This window comes from Haliotis asinina, chromosome 14 (assembly GCF_037392515.1).
Source record: "Haliotis asinina isolate JCU_RB_2024 chromosome 14, JCU_Hal_asi_v2, whole genome shotgun sequence".
NCBI lineage: Eukaryota > Metazoa > Mollusca > Gastropoda > Lepetellida > Haliotidae > Haliotis > Haliotis asinina.
The window spans coordinates 1,840,739-1,866,658 of record NC_090293.1 but is presented as its reverse complement, the minus strand read 5'-3'; the positions used below and the strand labels follow the sequence as shown (position 1 = coordinate 1,866,658).

Sequence of the window (25,920 nt, the reverse complement as noted above, 5' to 3'; positions counted from 1 at the left end):
ACTGATTTAAATCTCAAATCCCAATTAGGACATCTCCATAAGCTTTGACAGAATTATGTTCTCAGCAGGGAACATGTTTAAATACAATAATCTGATCGCGGGAAGAAAAATATGCTTTGTCGCCATACTAACAGTCCAAGGAGGCTGTTCTGATGGTGTACACTCCAAAGGTAGGACTGTGAGTTGGCTCTCTGTCACCTGGTAAGGTGAACAAGTCTGAATCTTGATACATTATTTTGACTTTAGTTAAAGTGGTTTCTTTATGTAAAAAGCGACAAAGCTTTTTTCACAGATACAACACTCTCTGAGAAGACTTCTGGTGACTCACCCCTTAGTGCTGTCATCTTGTCCATCCATATTACTAAAGACACCATATACCGCCGAATTGAGCTTTACTTCACACGTGGGTCACATGTATTGAACGATCGGTCAAATAAAGGAGCTGATGCATGTTTAAAATGCATGCGAGTGTTCTTTGGCCAACTGAAGGAGGCGATCATTAGATGCTTACAGATAACAAACACGTTTTAGATGCAGAGTTTATATTACACATAAAACTTAGAATTCGCTAAGCCTCATTATCTGTGTATTTCCGTGACACGTCTATGGAGTCACACCCCGACACACGGCATGATCGCCCGCTGGACCTTACTGAGAGTGTCTGGAGCGTCTAGATGCAGGATGTGTTCTCTTCCAGGTTTGGAGGCCAGTGTGTGGATGATAGAATCACTGAGAACTTCGGATATGGCCACGACGAATACTTCCGCTTTAGCAGAAAGTTGATCCATCATGGCAGCTGCAATAATTTTATCTTCATCCGTAACAAGGCCGTCGGTAAAAACGAAGATCATATTGTCAGCGTCTGGTCGGTCGCCATTTTCCACCGTGAACACGTCAGTCACGGCAAGCCTAATGGCCTCCCCAATATTGGTCGTCGCTCCCTTTGTATACACTTCCTGCTTTACTGCCGCCAGGACCGCCGCTTTGTCGTTGGCGTAGGCATTGAGTGGGAAGACTACTCTAGCGCTCACAGAAAAATCCATAAATGCAACGTGGTTGGTACTTAGGCTTATGTCAGTAGAACGAAGCATCGCTTGTTGAAATGTCTTCATTTCCCAAAACTTGGTGGTGCCAACAGAGAGGGACACGTCTACCAGGATGAGGATGTCCAGTTTCCGGCCGCTGCAAGCTAGAACAAGATCAGGGATCAGGGATCACGTCTTTCCGATTCTGTATTTGACACACATTCCGCAGTTTTACAAGTTTGTAAGGACTGATTCAAGACTAACTATGAAGTTTTACTGCGGGAATCAACACGTAACATTAGAGACACACTTTGTCTCCAGACCAAATTAAATCACAATTACGTAAGTCATCAATACAACGAATACGTCCTTTGTTTGTCATGACTTTAACGTATCTACTCAAGGGGGTCTACAAAACCTTCAATGAACCTTGGTCAAAGAACGTATTCAGAACAGTGACTTTTGAAACTAGATCGTTCAAAGCTATGTGTTTTCCTTTGCTTTGTTCCTACAGACGATCCAGTGATTTCATCATGAGCATTCATTCATTTTTTATATGCAACCAACCAATCTGTCAACCCAATGCTATTTGTTGCCTTTTGCGACCAGTAAGACCTTGCGGGTAAGGGGTGTGGTTCATTGACAAACGTATACACCTATGACAAGACGCAATACATATGGTCAACCTGATGTAACAGCTCATATTTCAGATACCATTTCCACTTTACACACAGAGATACTTTCACGGTTATTTCAGAACTTCACATTTAAGAAAGCTACTTACAAAAACAGAATCCTGCTAAACTGGTTTGTGTACTCAGCTCGTATATCTCCCTGCCGCCACACATGGCGGTCCGGATGGTGTACGGGTTATGGCACGTAACATTGGGTAACCTTGTACACACACTAGATGTGTCAGCATCTTTACCTGGAGAAATCAAAGTAAACTGTGTCACCAGTGACATACATGTAAGAAATGATTCAATTACATAATAACCGCCTTTAGTATGCTTGTACGTTTGTTAACACAACTGACAGTACTTGCTTTTGTTATGCCGAACAGGCAGATGATGTTCTGACTGTTGAGAACATCTGCAAGGTAACCAGTGATAATTGTCACAAGATTTAGGATTTTCACTTTCATATAGTCACATCAATAATAGTAACAGCCGTTTGATATTTGAGGCTAAACACTCGGAAGAAGAGGGCGACAATATGATTACTTGTTCTGTAGATGGGTTTTCTTGTGCCACACAGTTTCCAGTCTCCAGGATCCCGACTGAGTAGTTCCCATCCAGCAGGTGCTCCATACCAGCCGGGTGCGAGTTGGCTGTCGTCATGCAGTAAGGGACTTCCTGGGTAACTAGGGGCTCGCGTTGCTATGTTGTCAAGATGTGTGAAGTTTCCACATGGATCTAAGCCTAAGAGTGATAAAGAGAACATTGTGGATGTCTACAGTTGACAAACTGAGTTGATCCTCTGCACATATTGCGACCACCATACAGACACTCCAGTGTGAAAGATTACACCCTATAATATATGTGCAATTGCCTTCCCAGATTTCCCCAAAGTAACCTGGGAAACAGCAACACAACTTCACAGTTTTCCTCATAGTACCCTGGGAAGCAGCAACATACCTTCACAGTTTTCCCCATAGTACCCAGGTACACAGCAACATACCTTCACAGTTTTCCTCATAGTACCCTGGGAAACAGCAACATACCTTCACAGACTTCCTCATAGTACCCAGGTACACAGCAACATACCTTCACAGTTTTCCTCATAGTACCATGGGAAGCAGCAACATACCTTCACAGTTTTCCCCATAGTACCCAGGTACACAGCAACATACCTTCACAGTTTTCCTCATAGTACCCTGGGAAACAGCAACATACCTTCACAGATTTCCTCATAGTACCCAGGTACACAGCAACATACCTTCACATTTTTACCCATAGTACCCTAGAAAACAGCAACATACCATCACAGTTTTCCCAATAGCAACCCGGGCCACAGCAACATACCTACACAGTCTTCCCCATAGTACACAGGGGCAAAGCAACATACCTTCACAGTTTTTTCCATAGAACCCCGGTGTACAGGAACACAAGTGATTGGTTCCCAACGCCTTGGTGCAAGTAGCTCCATTTAAGCAGGGATTCGACATACATGGGTCAGCCGTGTCTGTAACAGGGCGAAACACAGTGACTGAATGGCGGTCAGTTGATGTTTTAGAAATGCCATAGAAGAACGATACCTTATAACAGTCATTTATAAGTAATTCCACATAAATAGAAACAACAAAATATTTTTCTGTTATCATAAAGTTTCTGGACCAAGCATCCAAGACGGTATTAAGACTAAATATCCCCTGTAATTACATTGCAATAATTTGTGTTGATTTGTATACCAAGTCAACGTTATAATACAATCATTTGTTGTTTTCACAACGAAATATTTTGAATAAACACTTGTGATTAAATTAATTTTTCAATTAATAAGTGGAAACATTGTACTGAATATCGTCACCACATTTACAAAAAGAATAATATTTATAAATAAATTCGCAAAAGAAAATCAACTTACCAAAGCAGAATCCGGCTAAACTGATTTGTGTAGTGAGTTCGTAAATCTCCCTGTCACCACAGGTCTTTGTCCGGATGGTGTGGGGTCTATAGCAGGGGTTGTTCGGGAACCTTGTACACACAGTGGAAGTATCGCGGGACTTGCCTTGAAAAGACCAAACATAGTTCTCGTCAACAATAATTCCAAGGTCTGGGTCAAATGGTTATGTTATCAACTGCTAAATGTCACAGTGCAAGAACACAAATCCCCAAGCTTTGGAATCAATAGATTCTGATTAATATGATCCACAGGTCGATTAAAACTCTACAACGTATATTGAACAGCACAGGAAACGCAACTCTGGTCTCTTGTGAAGTTTTTAATTTGAAGACAAACATGAACGGTTACGTTTATTGGATTTCATGTTTTCGAAACTTGCGTTGCTTCTGCTGTTCAGCATATATGAAGATACACTAAGAAAGTGGTCTGAATACCAAGGTTATGTATAGACAATATAATCACAGTACAAATGAGCAAAATGTTTGAAAAACAATACAAAACTTGCTGATTGAAAATGTGATGAATCGTATGGTGGAGAAAGAATGTACAAGAGGAACAGTTCAAGACGTCAGTGCAAAGGAATGTTCAGCCTCGGATATCTTTCAAAATAGACGAGATCGCTGAAACTCCACCAGGTTTCTTCAAAATGGTGAGTGTGCAAACAGGTAGCACAGTCCACTCACTCTCCAGAAATGAAGGTACTAGTGAATCACACCATGCAAAGATCGTATCACAAGGCTAATATACGGTGGACCATACCACATTTCCCTAGATGTCTACCATGAAATACCTTCGATGACAAGACCGACCTTTTGAAGGAGAAACCTTCACTGAAAGTACAATTGTCAGCGATGTTGTGATGCCATGACATGTGAATATTAAGTATTACAGGTACATTCCCTTAGCAACGGTGCACCTTAACAACATTATGATGTCATACGATGGAATGATTGAGTGACTTAAAACTTTATTTCCTAGGCTTGTAAGAGACGCAATCAGGCAAAATTGTTACTGAGGCAATTTTTGGAACGTAGCAGCCATCTACTTTATTTGATGTCACTTGAAGTGTCACATCCCCTTATAGACCAGGTAGTCAAACGTATTTATAGAAACAATTCAGAATTCAAATGTTTGTGAGCAAATAGATCAGTAAAATAACTGTTCGATATTTTTTCCAGGGATTATAAGAAAGGAATTCAACAGCATTTCAAAAACAGTTTGGGAACACATCTTACTTGTTCTATAAATAGGCTTTCTTGTTCCACACTTGGTCGTGTTGCCAGGATCTTGACTGAGTAGTTCCCATCCAGCAGGAGCTCCATACCAGCCTGGTGCGAGTGTGCTGTCGTCATGTAGGACGGGATATCCTGGGTATGTAGGGGCTCGTGTAGGTATGTTTTCAAGTTCTGTAAAGTTTCCACATGGATCCTTCTCTGAAAGACATTAGAAACACATTCAGAAACAATCATCCTGGGGACTGAAACCACACACATAATGCAATAACAATGTAGTAACTGACTACCGGCTTCAACCATGTGCTTCAACATTGCTTCAGTAAACTAAACCTGTAAACGAACAAATATTACAGGATCATATTATTAACATTTCTAATGTTTTCAGGGGTCATTACAAATGACCATCATACATGACATTATATAAGCTTTGCTGATAACATTTTGGGACAGTTAAATCTCTCACGCTTCAAGCCTGAAAATCAATATATAACTGTTATATGTCACTATTTGTTTCAAATTTACAGATTTCATGCAAAGAGGAAAACCCGTTGCAGGAAATAGTCTAACTCGTTCACATACCGTCACAGTTCTCCCCATAATATCCAGTGGGACAGATGCACATGTGATTGGTTCCTGCACCCTTTGTACAAGTGGCTCCATTCGGACAAGGATTTGAAAGACATGGGTCATCCGTGTCTGCAATATCACAAAAGATTGTTTTCTTTTGGCGGATACAGTTTGAAAAAGGGCCATTTACATTCATTTTCATTTAACGTTATTTATGCATTTCTCAGAATATTCAGTATCAAAGGAGTGTGATTCCAAACTTTTGAAAACTTAATATTTGAAAAAAGTACAGCAACAGAAGTCCTTAAAGCATTTACATTTATACGAAACAGGGTGATAGCATTTACTTAGAGCTAACATGTCCATATGGAATGATTTTTCACTATCCATGTTCGTACTTGCACCTTGATCACACACTTCATTCTTTACCATCAACACACACACAGAGACACAGACACACACACACACACAGACACACACACACACACACACACACATATTGTGAGAAAGGAAGCAATGACACGGGTGATGTCATCAGGGTAAACGAACTTACGAAAGCAGAATCCTGACAAACTGATTTCCGTCTTCAGCTCGTATATCTCTCTGCCACTGCACATCGTCGTCCGGATGGTGTACGGTTTGTAGCAGACCGCATTTGGGAATCTAATACACACGGTAGAAGAGTCACCAGACCTACCTTGAAGAAAACACACAAATATTTGTGAAGGGAAATCTCCAATAAGGAACAGGGCCACCTGCCGCCTGGCGCCCGTGTCTAAAGCTGACCCAGTCAGGATCAGAAATTTGCAATTACAAGGTGCAGAATACTACTCGTTCTTTAAATGTAAACGATTCCGAATTAGGGTTGATATAACACAAGGCACGGGAAACTTACCACATGTTAAGAAGAAACAATAGGATGTTCGCAAATATCATTTGAATGGTCAAATCGATGTTTGTGACGACACATCAAAATCGCCGCTTACACATAGCTTAGGATTGAACTGATGGAATTAGATACTTGATGCTGGAGAGATTCACTAAAAGAAAAAGGCAGCATTTAAAATCAAGTTTCTCAACACAGATACGTTTAGGAATACATCTTACTCGTTCTGTAAATGGGTTTTCTTGTACCACACTTGGTGGAGTTGCCAGGATCCCGACTGAGTAGTTCCCATCCAGCAGGAGCTCCATACCAGCCTGGTGCGAGTGTCATGTCGTCATGTAAAACGGGATATCCTGGGTAACTAGGGGCTCGTGTAGGTATGTTTTCAAGTTCTGTAAAGTTTCCACATGGATCCTTCTCTGAAAGATCATTAGACACACAGATAATAAGAGGTCATCGTCAGTACTGAACCTGTAAACATAATGGAATGACAAAGTTATCACTGACACGACTTTTTGGTGACAGGTGTGTGTTATAGTTGAATGCTGTCTAAAACTGAAACTGTTTCCATTGGTATATCTACCTTACCGCCCATGTACTCACCTTCACAAGTCTTTCCATAATATCCAGGGGCACAGGAACAGATGTGATTGGTCCCTGATGTTTTGAGGCATGTGGCTCCGTTGGCGCAAGGATTCGACAGACATGGGTCATCCGTGTCTGCAACAGTAGAGAAGATTATTTCACTACAGGTTTTTACAGATGTAGGAAAATCATTTATAGGAAAATTAGAAATGATATTTCTGTGAAGACGGACTATGCATGATACTTCATAACATTCTCAGTTTGAATTAGAGGAGTGGGAACATCAAGCTAGGCGTTCCTATCAGGGGTCCAGAGTACATTAACACACACATCAGAAGATTTTCAGTCCAAATTACAAACTGCTATTCAAGAACCCCCAGCAACGTTGTCTTCATTTCAGTAAAGATTCCGTTCAAACATAATGTTTCCACTAACACCATATCTGTTTTAGTATATACTATTAACACAAATACAGAACGCACTAGGGTTATATGCGACAAGTAAGAGCACTCACGAAAGCAGAATCCGGACAAACTGGTTTGCGTAATGAGCTCGTATATCTCTCTGTCACCGCACATGGTCGTCCTGATGGTAAACGGACTGGCGCACACTGCATTCGGGTACCTAATACACACGGTCGAAGCGTCACCAGACTTACCTTAAAGAGACCAAGCATAGATATACTTCAAGACAAATTCCATTAAGAAGCATGGTCTTACATTCCCGGTATTTAATGGTAAATAAGTCAGGTTAGGGTCATACTGCTAGCCAAAAACATAGAATGAGACACGTTGTTGAAATAAAAGATTTTGAATAGAGATTGATGCATGAACAACATGCAGATTAACAGGAACATCAACAACATTCTACGAAGATAAATTAGATATTGAGGTAAGTATCTTTGGAAGTGGCACATCGACCTTTTCTCAAGAAATACGACAGCCTTAATTGAACTGGAATCAAACTGAAGTACGATACATAGTTGGAAATCGGTTGATTGGGGTTTTCTTTAAACGTTATACAGACACATTTTGCAAATGTTTAACAATGCAGGAATATTGGGGAGACGTCTTACTCTTTCTGTAAATAGGCTTTCTTGTTCCACACTTGGTAGAGTTACCAGGATCCTGACTGAGTAGTTCCCATCCAGCAGGTGCTCCATACCAACCAGGTGCCAGTGTCAGGTCATCATGTAGTACGGGGCTTCCTGGGTAACTAGGGGCTCGTGTTGCTATGTTTTCAAGTTCTGTGAAGTTTTCACAAGGATCCTTTTCTGAAAGAACATTAAACACACTTTAGGTCTAAGTCATCCGTGAGGACTGTATCTTTTCACAGAATGCAATGACAATGTAGCCACTGATTAGCCATTTAAATGATAGAGATCGTGATGAAATGATGAGATTATTCTCAAACTTGCGATGTATTTCATGAGGTTTTTAATATGTTTGCATCATGTGATGGTAGCAGAATGGGATATGTGGTCCGTTTCCCGAAAACACGATAGCATCTCTGTCTGAAAGTGATCACGTCACTTGGCATATACTTGTTGGAATTGTACAGTCGATTCGGCTTTGGGTGGCGATTTCTTGCTAATGCTGATTGCCCTTTGTCCCATGTATAGCTTTACACGTTCACATACCGTCACAGTTCTCCCCATAATATCCAGAGGGACAGGTGCAGATGTGATTGGTTCCTGCACCCTTTGTACAAGTGGCTCCATTCGGACAAGGATTTGAAAGACATGGGTCATCCGTGTCTGCAATATCACAAAAGATTGTTTTCTTTTGGCGGATACAGTTTGAAAAAGGGCCATTTACATTCACAGTAAGTGTGTTGTTGTTTTCATTTAACATTATTTATGCATTTCTCAGAATATTCAGTATCAAAGGAGTGTGATTCCAAACTTTTGAAAACTTAATATTTGACAAATGAACAGCAACAGAAGTCCTTTAGGCATTTACATTTATACGAAACAGGGTGATAGCATTTACTTAGAGCTAACATGTCCATATGGAATGATTTTTCACTATCCATGTTCGTACTTGCACCTTGATCACACACTTCATTCTTTACAATCAACACACACACACACACACAGAGACACAGACACACACACACTCACACACACATATTATGAGAAAGGAAGCAATGACACGGGTGATGTCATCAGGGTAAACGAACTTACGAAAGCAGAATCCTGACAAACTGATTTCCGTCTTCAGCTCGTATATCTCTCTGCCACTGCACATCGTCGTCCGGATGGTGTACGGTTTGTAGCAGACCGCATTTGGGAATCTAATACACACGGTAGAAGAGTCACCAGACTTACCTTGAAGAAAACACACACATATTTGTTAAGGGAAATCTCCAATAAGGAACAGGGCCACCTGCCGCCTGGCGCCCGTGTCTAAAGCTGACCCAGTCAGGGTCAGAAATTTGCAATTACAAGGTGCAGAATACTACTCGTTCTTTAAATGTAAACGATTCCGAATTAGGGTTGATATAACATAAGGCACGGGAAACTTACCACATGTTAAGAAGAAACAATAGGATGTTCGCAAATATCATTTGAATGGTCAAATCGATGTTTGTGACGACACATCAAAATCGTCGCTTACACATAGCTTAGGATTGAACTGATGGAATTAGATACTTGATGCTGGAGAGATTCACTAAAAGAAAAAGGCAGCATTTAAAATCAAGTTTCTCAACACAGATACGTTTAGGAATACATCTTACTCGTTCTGTAAATGGGTTTTCTTGTACCACACTTGGTGGAGTTGCCAGGATCCCGACTGAGTAGTTCCCATCCAGCAGGAGCTCCATACCAGCCTGGTGCGAGTGTCATGTCGTCATGTAAAACGGGATATCCTGGGTAACTAGGGGCTCGTGTAGGTATGTTTTCAAGTTCTGTAAAGTTTCCACATGGATCCTTCTCTGAAAGATCATTAGACACACAGATAATAAGAGGTCATCGTCAGTACTGAACCTGTAAACATAATGGAATGACAAAGTTATCACTGACACGACTTTTTGGTGACAGGAGTGTGTTATAGTTGAATGCTGTCTAAAACTGAAACTGTTTCCATTGGTATATCTACCTTACCGCCCATGTACTCACCTTCACAAGTCTTTCCATAATATCCAGGGGCACAGGAACAGATGTGATTGGTCCCTGATGTTTTGAGGCATGTGGCTCCGTTGGCGCAAGGATTCGACAGACATGGGTCATCCGTGTCTGCAACAGTAGAGAAGATTATTTCACTACAGGTTTTTACAGATGTAGGAAAATCATTTATAGGAAAATTAGAAATGATATTTCTGTGAAGACGGACTATGCATGATACTTCATAACATTCTCAGTTTGAATTAGAGGAGTGGGAACATCAAGCTAGGCGTTCCTATCAGGGGTCGAGAGTACATTAACACACACATCAGAAGATTTTCAGTCCAAATTACAAACTGCTATTCAAGAACCCCCAGCAACGTTGTCTTCATTTCAGTAAAGATTCCGTTCAAACATAATGTTTCCACTAACACCATATCTGTTTTAGTATATACTATTAACACAAATACAGAACGCACTAGGGTTATATGCGACAAGTAAGAGCACTCACGAAAGCAGAATCCGGACAAACTGGTTTGCGTAATGAGCTCGTATATCTCTCTGTCACCGCACATGGTCGTCCTGATGGTAAACGGACTGGCGCACACTGCATTCGGGTACCTAATACACACGGTCGAAGCGTCACCAGACTTACCTTAAAGAGACCAAGCATAGATATACTTCAAGACAAATTCCATTAAGAAGAATGGTCTTACATTCCCGGTATTTAATGGTAAATAAGTCAGGTTAGGGTCATACTGCTAGCCAAAAACATAGAATGAGACACGTTGTTGAAATAAAAGATTTTGAATAGAGATTGATGCATGAACAACATGCAGATTAACAGGAACATCAACAACATTCTACGAAGATAAATTAGATATTGAGGTAAGTATCTTTGGAAGTGGCACATCGACCTTTTCTCAAGAAATACGACAGCCTTAATTGAACTGGAATCAAACTGAAGTACGATACATAGTTGGAAATCGGTTGATTGGGGTTTTCTTTAAACGTTATACAGACACATTTTGCAAATGTTTAACAATGCAGGAATATTGGGGAGACGTCTTACTCTTTCTGTAAATAGGCTTTCTTGTTCCACACTTGGTAGAGTTACCAGGATCCTGACTGAGTAGTTCCCATCCAGCAGGTGCTCCATACCAACCAGGTGCCAGTGTCAGGTCATCATGTAGTACGGGGCTTCCTGGGTAACTAGGGGCTCGTGTTGCTATGTTTTCAAGTTCTGTGAAGTTTTCACAAGGATCCTTTTCTGAAAGAACATTAAACACACTTTAGGTCTAAGTCATCCGTGAGGACTGTATCTTTTCACAGAATGCAATGACAATGTAGCCACTGATTAGCCATTTAAATGATAGAGATCGTGATGAAATGATGAGATTATTCTCAAACTTGCGATGTATTTCATGAGGTTTTTAATATGTTTGCATCATGTGATGGTAGCAGAATGGGATATGTGGTCCGTTTCCCGAAAACACGATAGCATCTCTGTCTGAAAGTGATCACGTCACTTGGCATATACTTGTTGGAATTGTACAGTCGATTCGGCTTTGGGTGGCGATTTCTTGCTAATGCTGATTGCCCTTTGTCCCATGTATAGCTTTACACGTTCACATACCGTCACAGTTCTCCCCATAATATCCAGAGGGACAGGTGCAGATGTGATTGGTTCCTGCACCCTTTGTACAAGTGGCTCCATTCGGACAAGGATTTGAAAGACATGGGTCATCCGTGTCTGCAATATCACAAAAGATTGTTTTCTTTTGGCGGATACAGTTTGAAAAAGGGCCATTTACATTCACAGTAAGTGTGTTGTTGTTTTCATTTAACATTATTTATGCATTTCTCAGAATATTCAGTATCAAAGGAGTGTGATTCCAAACTTTTGAAAACTTAATATTAGACAAAAGTACAGCAACAGTAGTCCTTTAGGCATTTACATTTATACGAAACAGGGTGATAGCATTTACTTAGAGCTAACATGTCCATATGGAATGATTTTTCACTATCCATGTTCATACTTGCACCTTGATCACACACTTCATTCTTTACAATCAACACACACACACAGAGACACAGACACACACTCACATATTATGAGAAAGGAAGCAATGACACGGGTGATGTCATCAGGGTAAACGAACTTACGAAAGCAGAATCCTGACAAACTGATTTCCGTCTTCAGCTCGTATATCTCTCTGCCACTGCACATCGTCGTCCGGATGGTGTACGGTTTGTAGCAGACCGCATTTGGGAATCTAATACACACGGTAGAAGAGTCACCAGACTTACCTTGAAGAAAACACACACATATTTGTTAAGGGAAATCTCCAATAAGGAACAGGGCCACCTGCCGCCTGGCGCCCGTGTCTAAAGCTGACCCAGTCAGGGTCAGAAATTTGCAATTACAAGGTGCAGAATACTACTCGTTCTTTAAATGTAAACGATTCCGAATTAGGGTTGATATAACATAAGGCACGGGAAACTTACCACATGTTAAGAAGAAACAATAGGATGTTCGCAAATATCATTTGAATGGTCAAATCGATGTTTGTGACGACACATCAAAATCGTCGCTTACACATAGCTTAGGATTGAACTGATGGAATTAGATACTTGATGCTGGAGAGATTCACTAAAAGAAAAAGGCAGCATTTAAAATCAAGTTTCTCAACACAGATACGTTTAGGAATACATCTTACTCGTTCTGTAAATGGGTTTTCTTGTACCACACTTGGTGGAGTTGCCAGGATCCCGACTGAGTAGTTCCCATCCAGCAGGAGCTCCATACCAGCCTGGTGCGAGTGTCATGTCGTCATGTAAAACGGGATATCCTGGGTAACTAGGGGCTCGTGTAGGTATGTTTTCAAGTTCTGTAAAGTTTCCACATGGATCCTTCTCTGAAAGATCATTAGACACACAGATAATAAGAGGTCATCGTCAGTACTGAACCTGTAAACATAATGGAATGACAAAGTTATCACTGACACGACTTTTTGGTGACAGGAGTGTGTTATAGTTGAATGCTGTCTAAAACTGAAACTGTTTCCATTGGTATATCTACCTTACCGCCCATGTACTCACCTTCACAAGTCTTTCCATAATATCCAGGGGCACAGGAACAGATGTGATTGGTCCCTGATGTTTTGAGGCATGTGGCTCCGTTGGCGCAAGGATTCGACAGACATGGGTCATCCGTGTCTGCAACAGTAGAGAAGATATTTCACTATAGGTTTTTACAGATGTAGAAAAATCATTTATAGGAAAATTAGAAATGATATTTCTGTGAAGACGGACTATGCATGATACTTCATAACATTCTCAGTTTGAATTAGAGGAGTGGGAACATCAAGCTAGGCGTTCCTATCAGGGGTCGAGAGTACATTAACACACACATCAGAAGATTTTCAGTCCAAATTACAAACTGCTATTCAAGAACCCCCAGCAACGTTGTCTTCATTTCAGTAAATATTCCGTTCAAACATAATGTTTCCACTAACACCATATCTGTTTTAGTATATACTATTAACACAAATACAGAACGCACTAGGGTTATATGCGACAAGTAAGAGCACTCACGAAAGCAGAATCCGGACAAACTGGTTTGCGTAATGAGCTCGTATATCTCTCTGTCACCGCACATGGTCGTCCTGATGGTAAACGGACTGGCGCACACTGCATTCGGGTACCTAATACACACGGTCGAAGCGTCACCAGACTTACCTTAAAGAGACCAAGCATAGATATACTTCAAGACAAATTCCATTAAGAAGCATGGTCTTACATTCCCGGTATTTAATGGTAAATAAGTCAGGTTAGGGTCATACTGCTAGCCAAAAACATAGAATGAGACACGTTGTTGAAATAAAAGATTTTGAATAGAGATTGATGCATGAACAACATGCAGATTAACAGGAACATCAACAACATTCTACGAAGATAAATTAGATATTGAGGTAAGTATCTTTGGAAGTGGCACATCGACCTTTTCTCAAGAAATATGACAACCTTAATTGAACTGGAATCAAACTGAAGTACGATACATAGTTGGAAATCGGTTGATTGGGGTTTTCTTTAAACGTTATACAGACATATTTTGCAAATGTTTAACAATGCAGGAATATTGGGGAGACGTCTTACTCTTTCTGTAAATAGGCTTTCTTGTTCCACACTTGGTAGAGTTACCAGGATCCTGACTGAGTAGTTCCCATCCAGCAGGTGCTCCATACCAACCAGGTGCCAGTGTCAGGTCATCATGTAGTACGGGGCTTCCTGGGTAACTAGGGGCTCGTGTTGCTATGTTTTCAAGTTCTGTGAAGTTTTCACAAGGATCCTTTTCTGAAAGAACATTAAACACACTTTAGGTCTAAGTCATCCGTGAGGACTGTATCTTTTCACAGAATGCAATGACAATGTAGCCACTGATTAGCCATTTAAATGATAGAGATCGTGATGAAATAATGAGATTATTCTCAAACTTGCGATGTATTTCATGAGGTTTTTAATATGTTTGCATCATGTGATGGTGGCAGATTGGGATATGTGGTCCGTTTCCCGAAAACACGATAGCATCTCTGTCTGAAAGTGATCACGTCACTTGGCATATACTTGTTGGAACTGTACAGTCGATTCGGCTTTGGGTGGCGATTTCTTGCTAATGCTGATTGCCCTTTGTCCCATGTATAGCTTTACACTTTCACATACCGTCACAGTTCTCCCCATAATATCCAGAGGGACAGGTGCAGATGTGATTGGTTCCTGCACCCTTTGTACAAGTGGCTCCATTCGGACAAGGATTTGAAAGACATGGGTCATCCGTGTCTGCAATATCACAAATGATTGTTTTCTTTTGGCGGATACAGTTTGAAAAAGGGCCATTTACATTCACAGTAAGTGTGTTATTGTTTTTGTTTAACATTATTTATGCATTTCTCAGAATATTCAGTATCAAAGGAGTGTGATTCCAAACTTTTGAAAACTTAATATTAGACAAAAGTACAGCAACAGAAGTCCTTTAGGCATTTACATTTATACGAAACAGGGTGATAGCATTTACTTAGAGCTAACATGTCCATATGGAATGACTTTTCACTATCCATGTTCGTACTTGCACCTTGATCACACACTTCATTCTTTACAATCAACACACAGAGACACAGAGACACAGACACACACACACTCACACACACATATTATGAGAAAGGAAGCAATGACACGGGTGATGTCATCAGGGTAAACGAACTTACGAAAGCAGAATCCTGACAAACTGATTTCCGTCTTCAGCTCGTATATCTCTCTGCCACTGCACATCGTCGTCCGGATGGTGTACGGTTTGTAGCAGACCGCATTTGGGAATCTAATACACACGGTAGAAGAGTCACCAGACTTACCTTGAAGAAAACACACACATATTTGTTAAAGGAAATCTCCAATAAGGAACAAGGCCACCTGCCGCATGCTGCCTGTGTCTAAAGCTGACCCAGTCAGGGTCAGAAATTTGCAATTACAAGGTGCAGAATACTACTCGTTCTTTAAATGTAAACGATTCCGAATTAGGGTTGATATAACATAAGGCACGGGAAACTTACCACATGTTAAGAAGAAACAATAGGATGTTCGCAAATATCATTTGAATGGTCAAATCGATGTTTGTGACGACATATCAAAATCGCCGCTTACACATAGCTTAGGATTGAACTGATGGAATTAGATACTTGATGCTGGAGAGATTCACTAAAAGAAAAAGGCAGCATTTAAAATCAAGTTTCTCAACACAGATACGTTTAGGAATACATCTTACTCGTTCTGTAAATGGGCTTTCTTGTACCACACTTGGTGGAGTTGCCAGGATCCCGACTGAGTAGTTCCCATCCAGCAGGAGCTCCATACCAGCCTGGTGCGAGTGTCATGTCGTCATGTAAAACGGGATATCCTGGGTAACTAGGGGCTCGTGTAGGTATGTTTTCAAGTTCTGTAAAGTTTCCACATGGATCCTTCTCTGAAAGATCATTAGACACACAGATAATAAGAGGTCATCGTCAGTACTGAACCTGTAAACATAATGAAATGAGAATGTTATCACTGATTCCACCAATTTCTAAATGCCTTTGAAACAACTTATCACTGACTGTTGGAAGACAGGAGTGTGTTATGATGGAATTCTGTCTAAAACTGTAATGTTTCCATTGGTGTATTCTCCGTGCAGCTCATGTACATACCTTGAAATCTCTTTCCATAACAAAAGTTCAAATCCTTATTTTGTCATTGTCGAAAATCAAGAATTGATTTGTGATTGTGTGCGTTTATCTTCTGGATAAGAATCAAGGTAGATTTATGCATTCCGAGCTCCTGTAAATGGATTATTACCCTCTCGCTCGCTCTCTCTGTGTCTTTCTCTCCCTCTCTCTCACTTTCTCTCCCTCTCTCTTTCTTTCTGTGTCTCTATATGTTATTCAGCACGCAAGGGGATAAATTGGTCATTTCAGTGTACAATTAGTTTTGTAGGGGCCAGCGTACATTGCAGCGAGAAGGAACAATGTGAAGTGGGACAAACGTATTTTAAGAAAGCAATACTTGAGTTCATTCAGTAAATCAATGATAAAATTTCATTGTAATGTGATGATAATGAGCGGTAAATGTTGCCAGATGTGGTAAAGATCGAGTCAGTAATAACAGTACACATGGAGTGTGCAAAGCATCACAGCGCGTGATAGAGTTCACAAGCATGTTTACATAGTCTTTAGTGGATGTGTCCACTTTATGCACTGATGCAGTTCTGACAGCCTCACCTCAATGAGGCCACTAAACGTCGATGGTGAGCTGTCACAACGGGGACCGTGAAAAAACATAATTGCTTTTAGTGACATACCCGTCTGAGCTATAGCAAACGCTCTCCATCTACTGTTATCTTCCAGAAAAAACAACAGGGATGACTTTCGACTTTTTAGTGGAACTGATACGTGTCTACTTGTCTTGCCTCGTTAAGTGAACATTGCTGAGCATTTTTTCTCAAACATGTCATTCCCCTTGCCGATGTTCAGCACATCTGTGTCAACCCAAATGTTCAATCACAAGATTACCAATAAAAGCAAATTCCATGTCATGATAACGTTTGCTTTTGTCTGTGCTCACCTTGTTGTCATCGCCACTAATAAAATGAATAATGATTAACTAACCAGACCACCACGAGACAGACTATGGCCATATTGCGGTTTAAGGTGTACAGTGTAATTCCTTCTCGTTAACATACATTCTACGTCAGTAACTACGCAATATAGGACCAAGCCTGCGCCATGTGGATACCTTCACAACTCCTTCCGTAGTATCCACGGGCACAGGAGCAGATGTGGTTGCTCGCGTTCGTCTTGATACAAGTAGCTCCATTTGCGCAAGGATTCGAAAGACATGGATCATCCGTGTCTGCAATGAGGCAGCAAAACTGAAGTAAATAGTGATCTATGCATTGATTGGATATCTAAGCAATATTCCATCTATCGTGTGGGAGGACATTTACATTTGGTGAACTGATTTCGACTTTCTGATTCATACAACACCACGTTTCAATACAGATTCTAGGTCATTCAATACAGATTCTAGGTCATTCAATACAGATTCTAGGTCATTCAATACAGATTATTCAATACAGATTCTAGGTCATTTGCCCACAACTAGACATATTGCATAGTTGAGATTACATACAGTGGGAAAGATTTAACGATGGTGACAATGAATAAGAACGTATTATTGCGATGAGAAAATGTTATCTAAGAAATCAGCTTACAAAAGCAGAATCCGGCTAAACTTATTTGTGTAGTGAGTTCGTAAATCTTCCTGTCACCACAGGTCGTTGTCCGGATGGTGTAGGGTCTAAAGCACGGGTTGTTTGGGAGCCTGGTACACACAGTGGAAGAGTCAAGGGTTTTACCTTAAAGAGACAATATACAGTTTAAGAATCTAATGCCCACAAACTATGTCAACTTAACCGTGAATGAATGTAAGATGTTGTATGTGAAACGGGATGGGCACGAATTCGGTTCTACATAATGTTCATTGTTATTTTTATCACTAAGGGTTTTGGTTTATATCAAACATTTAGTGGTGAGGATTATTTTTTAAACTTATTAGTGGAGAAGCCGGGGAAACAAAATGAAATAAAGGAGATATTTCAGTGACACGGGTGTGCAGGGAGGTTTATAACTCAGAGCACTCTTTTGAAGGAAAAGTTGGAATAGCCTGTTGTAGCAGCCTGAGCCTTGAGCCTCCTGCGGCGATTATCTATTTTCAAAGGAGGTAAGCCTTTCCTGAACCTTGATTACACGATGCGGTCAAATGCAACCTATATCATATATGGGATTTCACTTTCTCAATAAACTACAAATTCTAGTACTTTTTGGTTTAGTCCCCTCTGGGATTCGAAACCGCACTGAAGGTGCGGCATCGTGTAATCCTAGCTTTCGGCCGTGGGAGCCGTACCAATTCACACTTATCAGAAGGGTAGGGGAGACCGGGTCAAAGCGCACCCCTTAACTTTGTAAGGCAATTGTGATAAACCCTATATCGTTAAGGAAGATTTTTAGATGCCTACGAGAGAAACGGGTTATCTATTTTTTAAGTAACCAGTTTATTTCCTTCACGTAACAAAAGTTTTTAGTTAAGAACGTAAAATGTTTTTTTCAAACATTGGTCACTTTGCCCCGCCTCCCGGGGCAAAGTACCGTTCAGTGCGCACTTTACCCCATGCTTTACATAATAAAGGAAAGGACGTGGTCAAAGACACGTTTATTTGTATGCACCATATGAAATGATTGTTTCTAAACAAGGAACATTTGTTTAAAACAGCCTGAACTTTAAACCGAACATGCAGATCACTGGGAGCTCAAAGCAAATACAACATTTGCAAAATCACAAACATCTTCTTCACCACATTCTGCATGATACAATAGGTTACAGATAATGCATTCGAACCAATCTTCATTGGCGGGGTCAGTGTACTTTTCGTTACAATGCAAACAAAATGTTTGTTTCTCCTGACCACTGTTGCCAAGTCACGAAATGCATTTTTCTAAACAAGGAACATTTGTGTAAAACAATCTGAACTTTAAAGTGAACACATAAATGACTGGGAACTCCTGGCCTGTCAAAGCACTTAATCATTTACATAAATCACAAACATCTTCTTCATCACCACATTCAGCATGATACCATAGCTTACAGCTGATGCATTCGAGCCAGTCTTCATTGGGTGGGTCAGTGTACCTATCGTTACAATACAAACAAAATGTTTGTTTCTCCTGACCACTGTTGTCTGTTTGCAGTCGTTCCTTTGGTATTAGAATGTTTTCTCTTGGTGCTCGTGTCAGGTTGGCGTTTCTCTTCTTCAAGCCTTTCTTTAAAAGGTGAAGAGGTGACAACTGCAGAGGACATATTCCTCGTTTTTCTGACACGTTTCTGTTGAGCCTTGGGGAGTGGAGACAGTGCCCGTATCGCGTCCCTAATTTCCACCGATGCTGCACGGGAATCATCCATAAATTGATCGTCTGTTGGCAGACAGCTGGTTTGAACATAATGATCTTCATCTGCATGAGATGGGTTTGACTGGTTGAGTTCAGGGGACTCAACAGTGAGAGACTGAGCAGCAGAGGCTTCCTGAGAGACTGTTGTTTCCTAAACTTTGACAAAAAAAGTCAGGCCTTATTCTGACCCTGACACTGACCATGACCTGGGTCTAACCCTCACTCTTGCTACATCTAGCTCCAGCCCTGAACGTATGCACGAATGACTGGTAGAACAGCTATGCTCTCTTGGAGAAATTTGATCATATCCTTGTTTTGTGGTAACTGACAAGTCCCTTAGACCATTTGGTTATTGCAAAATGGGTTTCTGGGCACAAAATGTTAAAAACTTCAATGTCATGGAAACACTAGATCAATTTGATGATTTCGCTTAATTCTGCTGATTTATTTCTGTCGATTTTCAAATGACAAATACTAAGTATGAAATGTGGTCCAACTTGTTTTACATTACATGCAAAGACATATTTTAATCCAGATCTCAAACCACTTACTTTTATTGGTATAGTAAATGGCTCCGACAAGATTAACATAGACCAAACCGATTAAGGATAAAGAATAAAACCCAACATACAGGTCAACAATTTCCTGATATGTATCTTACTGGTTCTGTAAATAGGCTTCCTTGTTCCACACTTAGTCGTGGTGCCAGGATCCTGACTGAGTAGTTCCCATCCAACGGGTGCTCCATACCAGCCGGGTGCGAGTTGGCTGTCGTCATGCAGTACAGGGGTTCCTGGGTAACTTGGGCCTCGTGTTGCTATGTTGTCAAGCTCTATAAAGTTCTTACATGGATCTCCCACTGAAATACATGCAGCAAAATCCTTTGGGTTGTTTTGTTCCGAAAACTTCCTCTGGATGACAATAAATACATACATAAATATACCTATTGTTGGCTGTAACAGGACATAACTGTATCTACTGTTGGCTGAAGCGGGAGGCTGTAGCATGACATAATATATCTACTGTTGGCTGAAAAAGGAGGCTGTAGCATGACATAAATATATCTACTGTTAACTAAAGTAGTAGGCTGTAGCAGGACATATATATATCCACTGTTGGCTGAAGTAGGAGGCTGTAGCAGGACATAAATATACTTATCATTGGTTTTACCAGGACAGTGAAATACTTACACTGGCTGTAGCAGGAGGGGGCCATGAGCAGGAGAAGCAGCAGGTTCGTCATGTGCTGCAAATTGGAGTGAATGGGAGAATATTTTAATCCACAGCATCAACAGTCACAGACTGCTATCAGGAGATGGAGCCAGAGATACTAAGGGTCACAAACAAAGTCCTAAACCTTCTGGTATCAAACTGTTACGTGTCAGCAGGCAACTCCGTGGGCTATGTTACAGAAATGTGCGACGTTCATGAAATGTTCTGTATATGGATATATCACAAAATGTCAGAGTAGAACATCTGAAAAAAATACAACATACCTCCTGCATACTCAAGCGACTAGCAGGACCTGGTGCCGTTTCGTGGACCTTGGAACCTTTCTGGGACACAGGTCTTTCCCTCTCCTTATAAACTGGTTATAATCAATGGACGTCCATCATATGAATTTCGTAAGGTTCAAGTGTTGGTTCTGAATCGGTAATCAATACTTACCACTTTCCTCAGACGGTGACGTATACATTGTCAGATGTCACTTGATTTTCGAAACCGTCTTTGTCGAAGTCATGTTGGGATGATTTAAGTAGTTGAACCTATCCCACCCACGGGTGACAAGGCAATTGCTTACAATGATTTTACAAATTAGAAAAAACACCCTCGTAACAATAATAAAAGGGCGGAAATAGTTGGAGCTGTTCAAAATAGGGGTTGACGCGTACGTCGGGTTTCAGTTTGTTTACTATTGAGGCGAAATTCTGGAAATGTACTCTGCATGTGTAGTAAAATATGTTAGGAGACTTGCGAGGCCTTTTCCGGTTTGGAGATCGTGGAACGATGTATATATGTAGAACCGAGGGTTTTAACTGCTGGGACACTGAAGCAGTGGGCCAAACAGATGTGAATTGTGGTTCAGAGAAATCAGATGGCAGTTGAGAGGACATATTCAGCTGAAAGCTGAAGTGAATGCGTGTTGATGTTTCACACCAACTGACGGCATTAATAACGTTTGTGACATGGGCATACAGTTAAACACTTGCATCATTGACAATGTACTGCGCGTTCAATATTTTTTTTTTTTTCATTAATCACCAGTGTTTTCCGGTTTGTCAAAACTTGCACGAATAAATTGAGTATGGCGATCAGCATGTGCTCCGTAATCATAACTCAGTATTGACATTGACTCAGTGTTGACCGCCTGCCATACTTGATATTACGTAACAGCCTACTTGTTTCATGTTCCAGTCTGCTCTCGGTGCTCCAGACAGCTGGTCCACGGGTAGTGCGTGCTTCATAAACATGGCCACTTCACACCTTGACTGCTGTCAAGTTGTTAGCCTCCAACGTGGCTTGGGCATCAGCTGCTGAATTGTAACAGTCCCTTTTCTTGTATGTGCAACTCACTGGAAATGTTGTTTCCGGTACACTATACACCCAGGGCAGACTTTGCAAGTTTATCGTGCCCAGGTGTTTCATTTAGAACAAGGGGACGGGAATTTTGAGTACCAGGATGATTTGTGAGAAAACGTTTATTGCACTTTGAGAAATAAATTACTTAAGTCTTATCACATGGGTCACCAGACAAGGGTTTGAACCTGGAAACTGGAGTCCTGGATGACGATCCAGCAGGCTACAGCAACGTCCCTAAATGAGATGTGTGTTCACCGATACAGCCTAGACTACATTTCATGTATGTCTCCATGATGCAACTCTTCGAGTCGAATGCGGCCAAACCAGCGTTTGATGATGTCAGCAATGAACATAATTCGAGATTAGGAACACAACCTACACGTAAACACGCCGACCCGTCGATAGACATGAGTTGACCTCCCATGGTCTGGTCTGCAGTTTGGAGATATATAAACCAACATGCTTGTGTTATTTATTTATGCTTATGATAAGTACTACTCAACAATAATAGGCTTTGAAAACATTCATGAATGAGTCCGTAAGATTAAAAACATATACAGTGTGCCGTAATATTACAACATCACAATATCATACAGTATTACTTTCAGCTGTCTTATGAATCATCAACTGAAAACATCCACACGCCATCTGTCACAATTCATGGCGTCATTTCCAGATCTGTGTCAAGTAATAAACTAAGTATTTCTCTGATTGTAGCATACACTGCACCTTTGTTCATGGCACTGCACTGAAGAAGATTTGTCAGCACAGCATTACTAATTACATTACGTCGTTTAAGAGAAGTTTATAGTGTAGTATTTATGAGGTAGCCACCTTGTGCCAGATTTGACATATGTTGCTTTAAGGACAAGCCGTCGCTATCTAGCTGAACAAATACCGATGCCACTTTCAGTTCTAATGTTGTTAAGTGAAGCCATCACTACTTGTTAGTGTTTCATAAACATGATCATGAATTCGCTTTAAATGAATAATCGATTCAGCTTGTTCATTAATATTTTGTAGCGTTTTATATATTAACTTTCTGAGGTCAACATGTTTTAATATAACACAAAAATGTGAATTTGTCTTGCATTTTTGTGTACCTAGGGCTTGATTTAAGAGGTGTGAACTGACTTGCACCATGTGCAACCTAAGATACAAATCTAGTTGCACCAACCCCATTACAGTTGATCTGCCTTTGTTGCAATGTGTAATGAACGAAATATGCTATTGAATCATTTAGGTGTTTTATTCAGAAATATACTAGCTCAGAAATTGACTTGCACCTGGTGCAAGTTAGACTAGTAACTTAGTTGCACCTTGTAATACATTGGGTTGCACTGGTGCAAGTAATAAAGCAATAAATCCAGCCCTGTATACATATATTCATGATATTGATGGAACATAGCGATCGGATCTGACTGAAACATATATTCCCAATCGGAATGAAAATATTTTATTTAATCTGTTAATCCTTAATTGCGGTGTGACATCTAGATCTGTGCTTGGCTTAGTGCTTTGACATTTATTTGCCACAATGTGACAATGTAACTGAACATAAGAAATTCTCGCTGTTTTGTCTATATACCCAGTGTTCATTGTTGGAATACGTATGTAGAGTCTGCTTGTAACCTTCATCTGAACTGAACTTTATTTCAACTCAGGCCCCTGACAGCGGTATATGAGGTTACGTATGTGTTTGATTAAAATATAGCATTAAGTTATATACCATTAAGTTATATACAGTGTATGTGCAGTCGGGTATGTCACATGTACACGTGAATAATTCATACATATATGCAAATAGATTGCAAAACAATTATAATCAGAGACATATAATCTATTATATGGTCTCTGATATAATTCATACAGAAATATTTAGATGGAATATTCTCACCGACGATTCTTAACAAAACCCAAAAGCATTTATAATAATATTGGAGAATCAAGAGTTTTCTAAGACTCTTAGTGTAATTGAATAGTGTATACAATTTATACATCGATCTCACCGATGTACAGAACGGATATCGTCAGCAGTTATCGTTTGTTGGTTGTTCTTCAATAGATAATATAAACAATACATCATTTTGGTTTTGTGTGTGTATACCCTTTTATACCCTTTTATACCCTTTTATACCCTTTTCACGATCATAATTAGGTACTACCGAAGCAGAGTAAGTTTTATATTGGAGGATGAGGGTCAGTTTAACACGTCTATCAACTGGGGATGGTGCACGTAAACAAAGTGTGTATCATATATGCACGAGTAGTTTAAATATCTTATAGAATACAGAGATGTTGTCATTATCTGGTTACATATGACTCAGAAATAGACATGTTCTCCATATATAGATAAAACAAAAATTGTTGCTTGCAAAATATGTTACTATAGTTCTTTCCTGGTTTCTGTATATCAATCTAGGATGTATATAGTATCTGCATTGTTTAACATATGATTTGTATTCAGTCCTGCATAATGACAGAGGCTATGAAGGTCAGGCATGTATTACCGCTGTTGTCTGCGACTGACATGTGTGGATAGGTACATGTACGTACACAGGACCATTTGCAACCGTAAGGAAGGCATGTTATCGAACGAATGAACTAAAATGGTGATGAAGCTAGAGAGCACGTATTGATGATCGGAAGGAGCCCACGTATATACAAATACACACCATAGTTTTATTTGAAACATCCATAAAATACTATATGGCTCCGACTATGCTTTAAATTCTACAGTATTGACAGCTTGACCAGTGACATATCCAGTACACCAGTACACTTTAATCACTTTAATAGCTGGATGAATTGAAGTAATCTGGCATCCCAAAAATACTCCTGAGACAAACTAACAAATGATGGAAGAATAGATATGATATTGCTGTTTACACAAATATATTTGTTCTCCCTCTGTATGAAATAAGAAAACATTAACTGGTTAAACGGCCTGTACAATTACATATATTGCTACTGTCGTACCTGGTGTATGTAACCATCTTATCTGTAACCATGGACCACTGTAGTGAACATGGCATTGATTGGGAAAAGTTATCCATCCTTCTCTAATTCAACCATACCCAGCGGACCATACATGGATTACGTTTTTCTTGCAAACTGGACAGGTTGTGATTTGGGTTTATGTACAAACCTATACAAGCTCTCATTGGATAGAGCAGGCTCCCAGCAGCAGTGGCTGATTATATGTCGGTCCCATTACATGTTTGGATACAGCGTGCAAAAAAACGGTTTTCTGGTGACGCCGGATGTTGGGTGTCAAAGGATCTGCTTATCAGAGGTTGAATCCCCAACTGTAATGAGACTAGTAGTCCAGTAGTGCCAGAGTCACGACCATGGTGACCTGTCAAAGTGAACGTGCATGACGTGTACCACGGGACAGACCATACTGACGTGATGAGGTTTGGAACAGAACTTGAGGGATCTTTGCAAACGGTACTGACGAAAAAGATTTCACTTGTAATTAAAAAACTTCGCCATCTGCTTATCCCAGTCTTTAATGAATGATACAAATATGCTTGGGAAAAGTTCTTTCTGTCGTTGAAATAGCAAAATCTGTGTAATTCTTTCGCTCCCCATTGTGACCGTGTCTGCGGTGTAACGGTTGAACCCTGGATGAAATCAGAGGGGATGGGGGCTAAGGGTAAGGACTGATGGTGGGTGGACGAATATCCAGCTGAAAACTAAACCCAAACTCTGAAAGTATCTGATACCACCAAGTCTGATCTTTCTTTGACATAAACATGCTGTCATTGTTGATGAAAATG

The 25,920-nt window shown here is 40.4% G+C and overlaps 1 protein-coding gene across 1 annotated transcript; it reads right to left on the bottom strand.

The window, feature by feature from the left end:
- Positions 1–525: 525 nt before the first annotated feature.
- Positions 526–21,063, bottom strand: LOC137261995 (neurogenic locus notch homolog protein 2-like). Its single transcript, XM_067799798.1, has 34 exons — positions 21,055–21,063; positions 20,750–20,804; positions 20,221–20,418; positions 17,828–17,971; positions 17,350–17,466; positions 15,848–16,045; positions 15,294–15,437; positions 14,752–14,868; positions 14,188–14,385; positions 13,627–13,770; positions 13,132–13,248; positions 12,750–12,947; positions 12,196–12,339; positions 11,666–11,782; positions 11,102–11,299; positions 10,541–10,684; positions 10,045–10,161; positions 9,663–9,860; positions 9,109–9,252; positions 8,563–8,679; positions 7,999–8,196; positions 7,438–7,581; positions 6,942–7,058; positions 6,560–6,757; positions 6,006–6,149; positions 5,465–5,581; positions 4,886–5,083; positions 3,612–3,755; positions 3,093–3,209; positions 2,858–2,901; positions 2,663–2,729; positions 2,249–2,446; positions 1,810–1,953; positions 526–1,189 (listed from the first exon to the last, which is right to left on the bottom strand). Exons 1-34 carry the CDS (start codon positions 21,061–21,063, stop codon positions 612–614), a joined length of 5,226 nt encoding a protein of 1,741 aa, XP_067655899.1. The 3' UTR covers positions 526–611.
- Between the last annotated feature and the right edge of the window lie 4,857 nt (positions 21,064–25,920).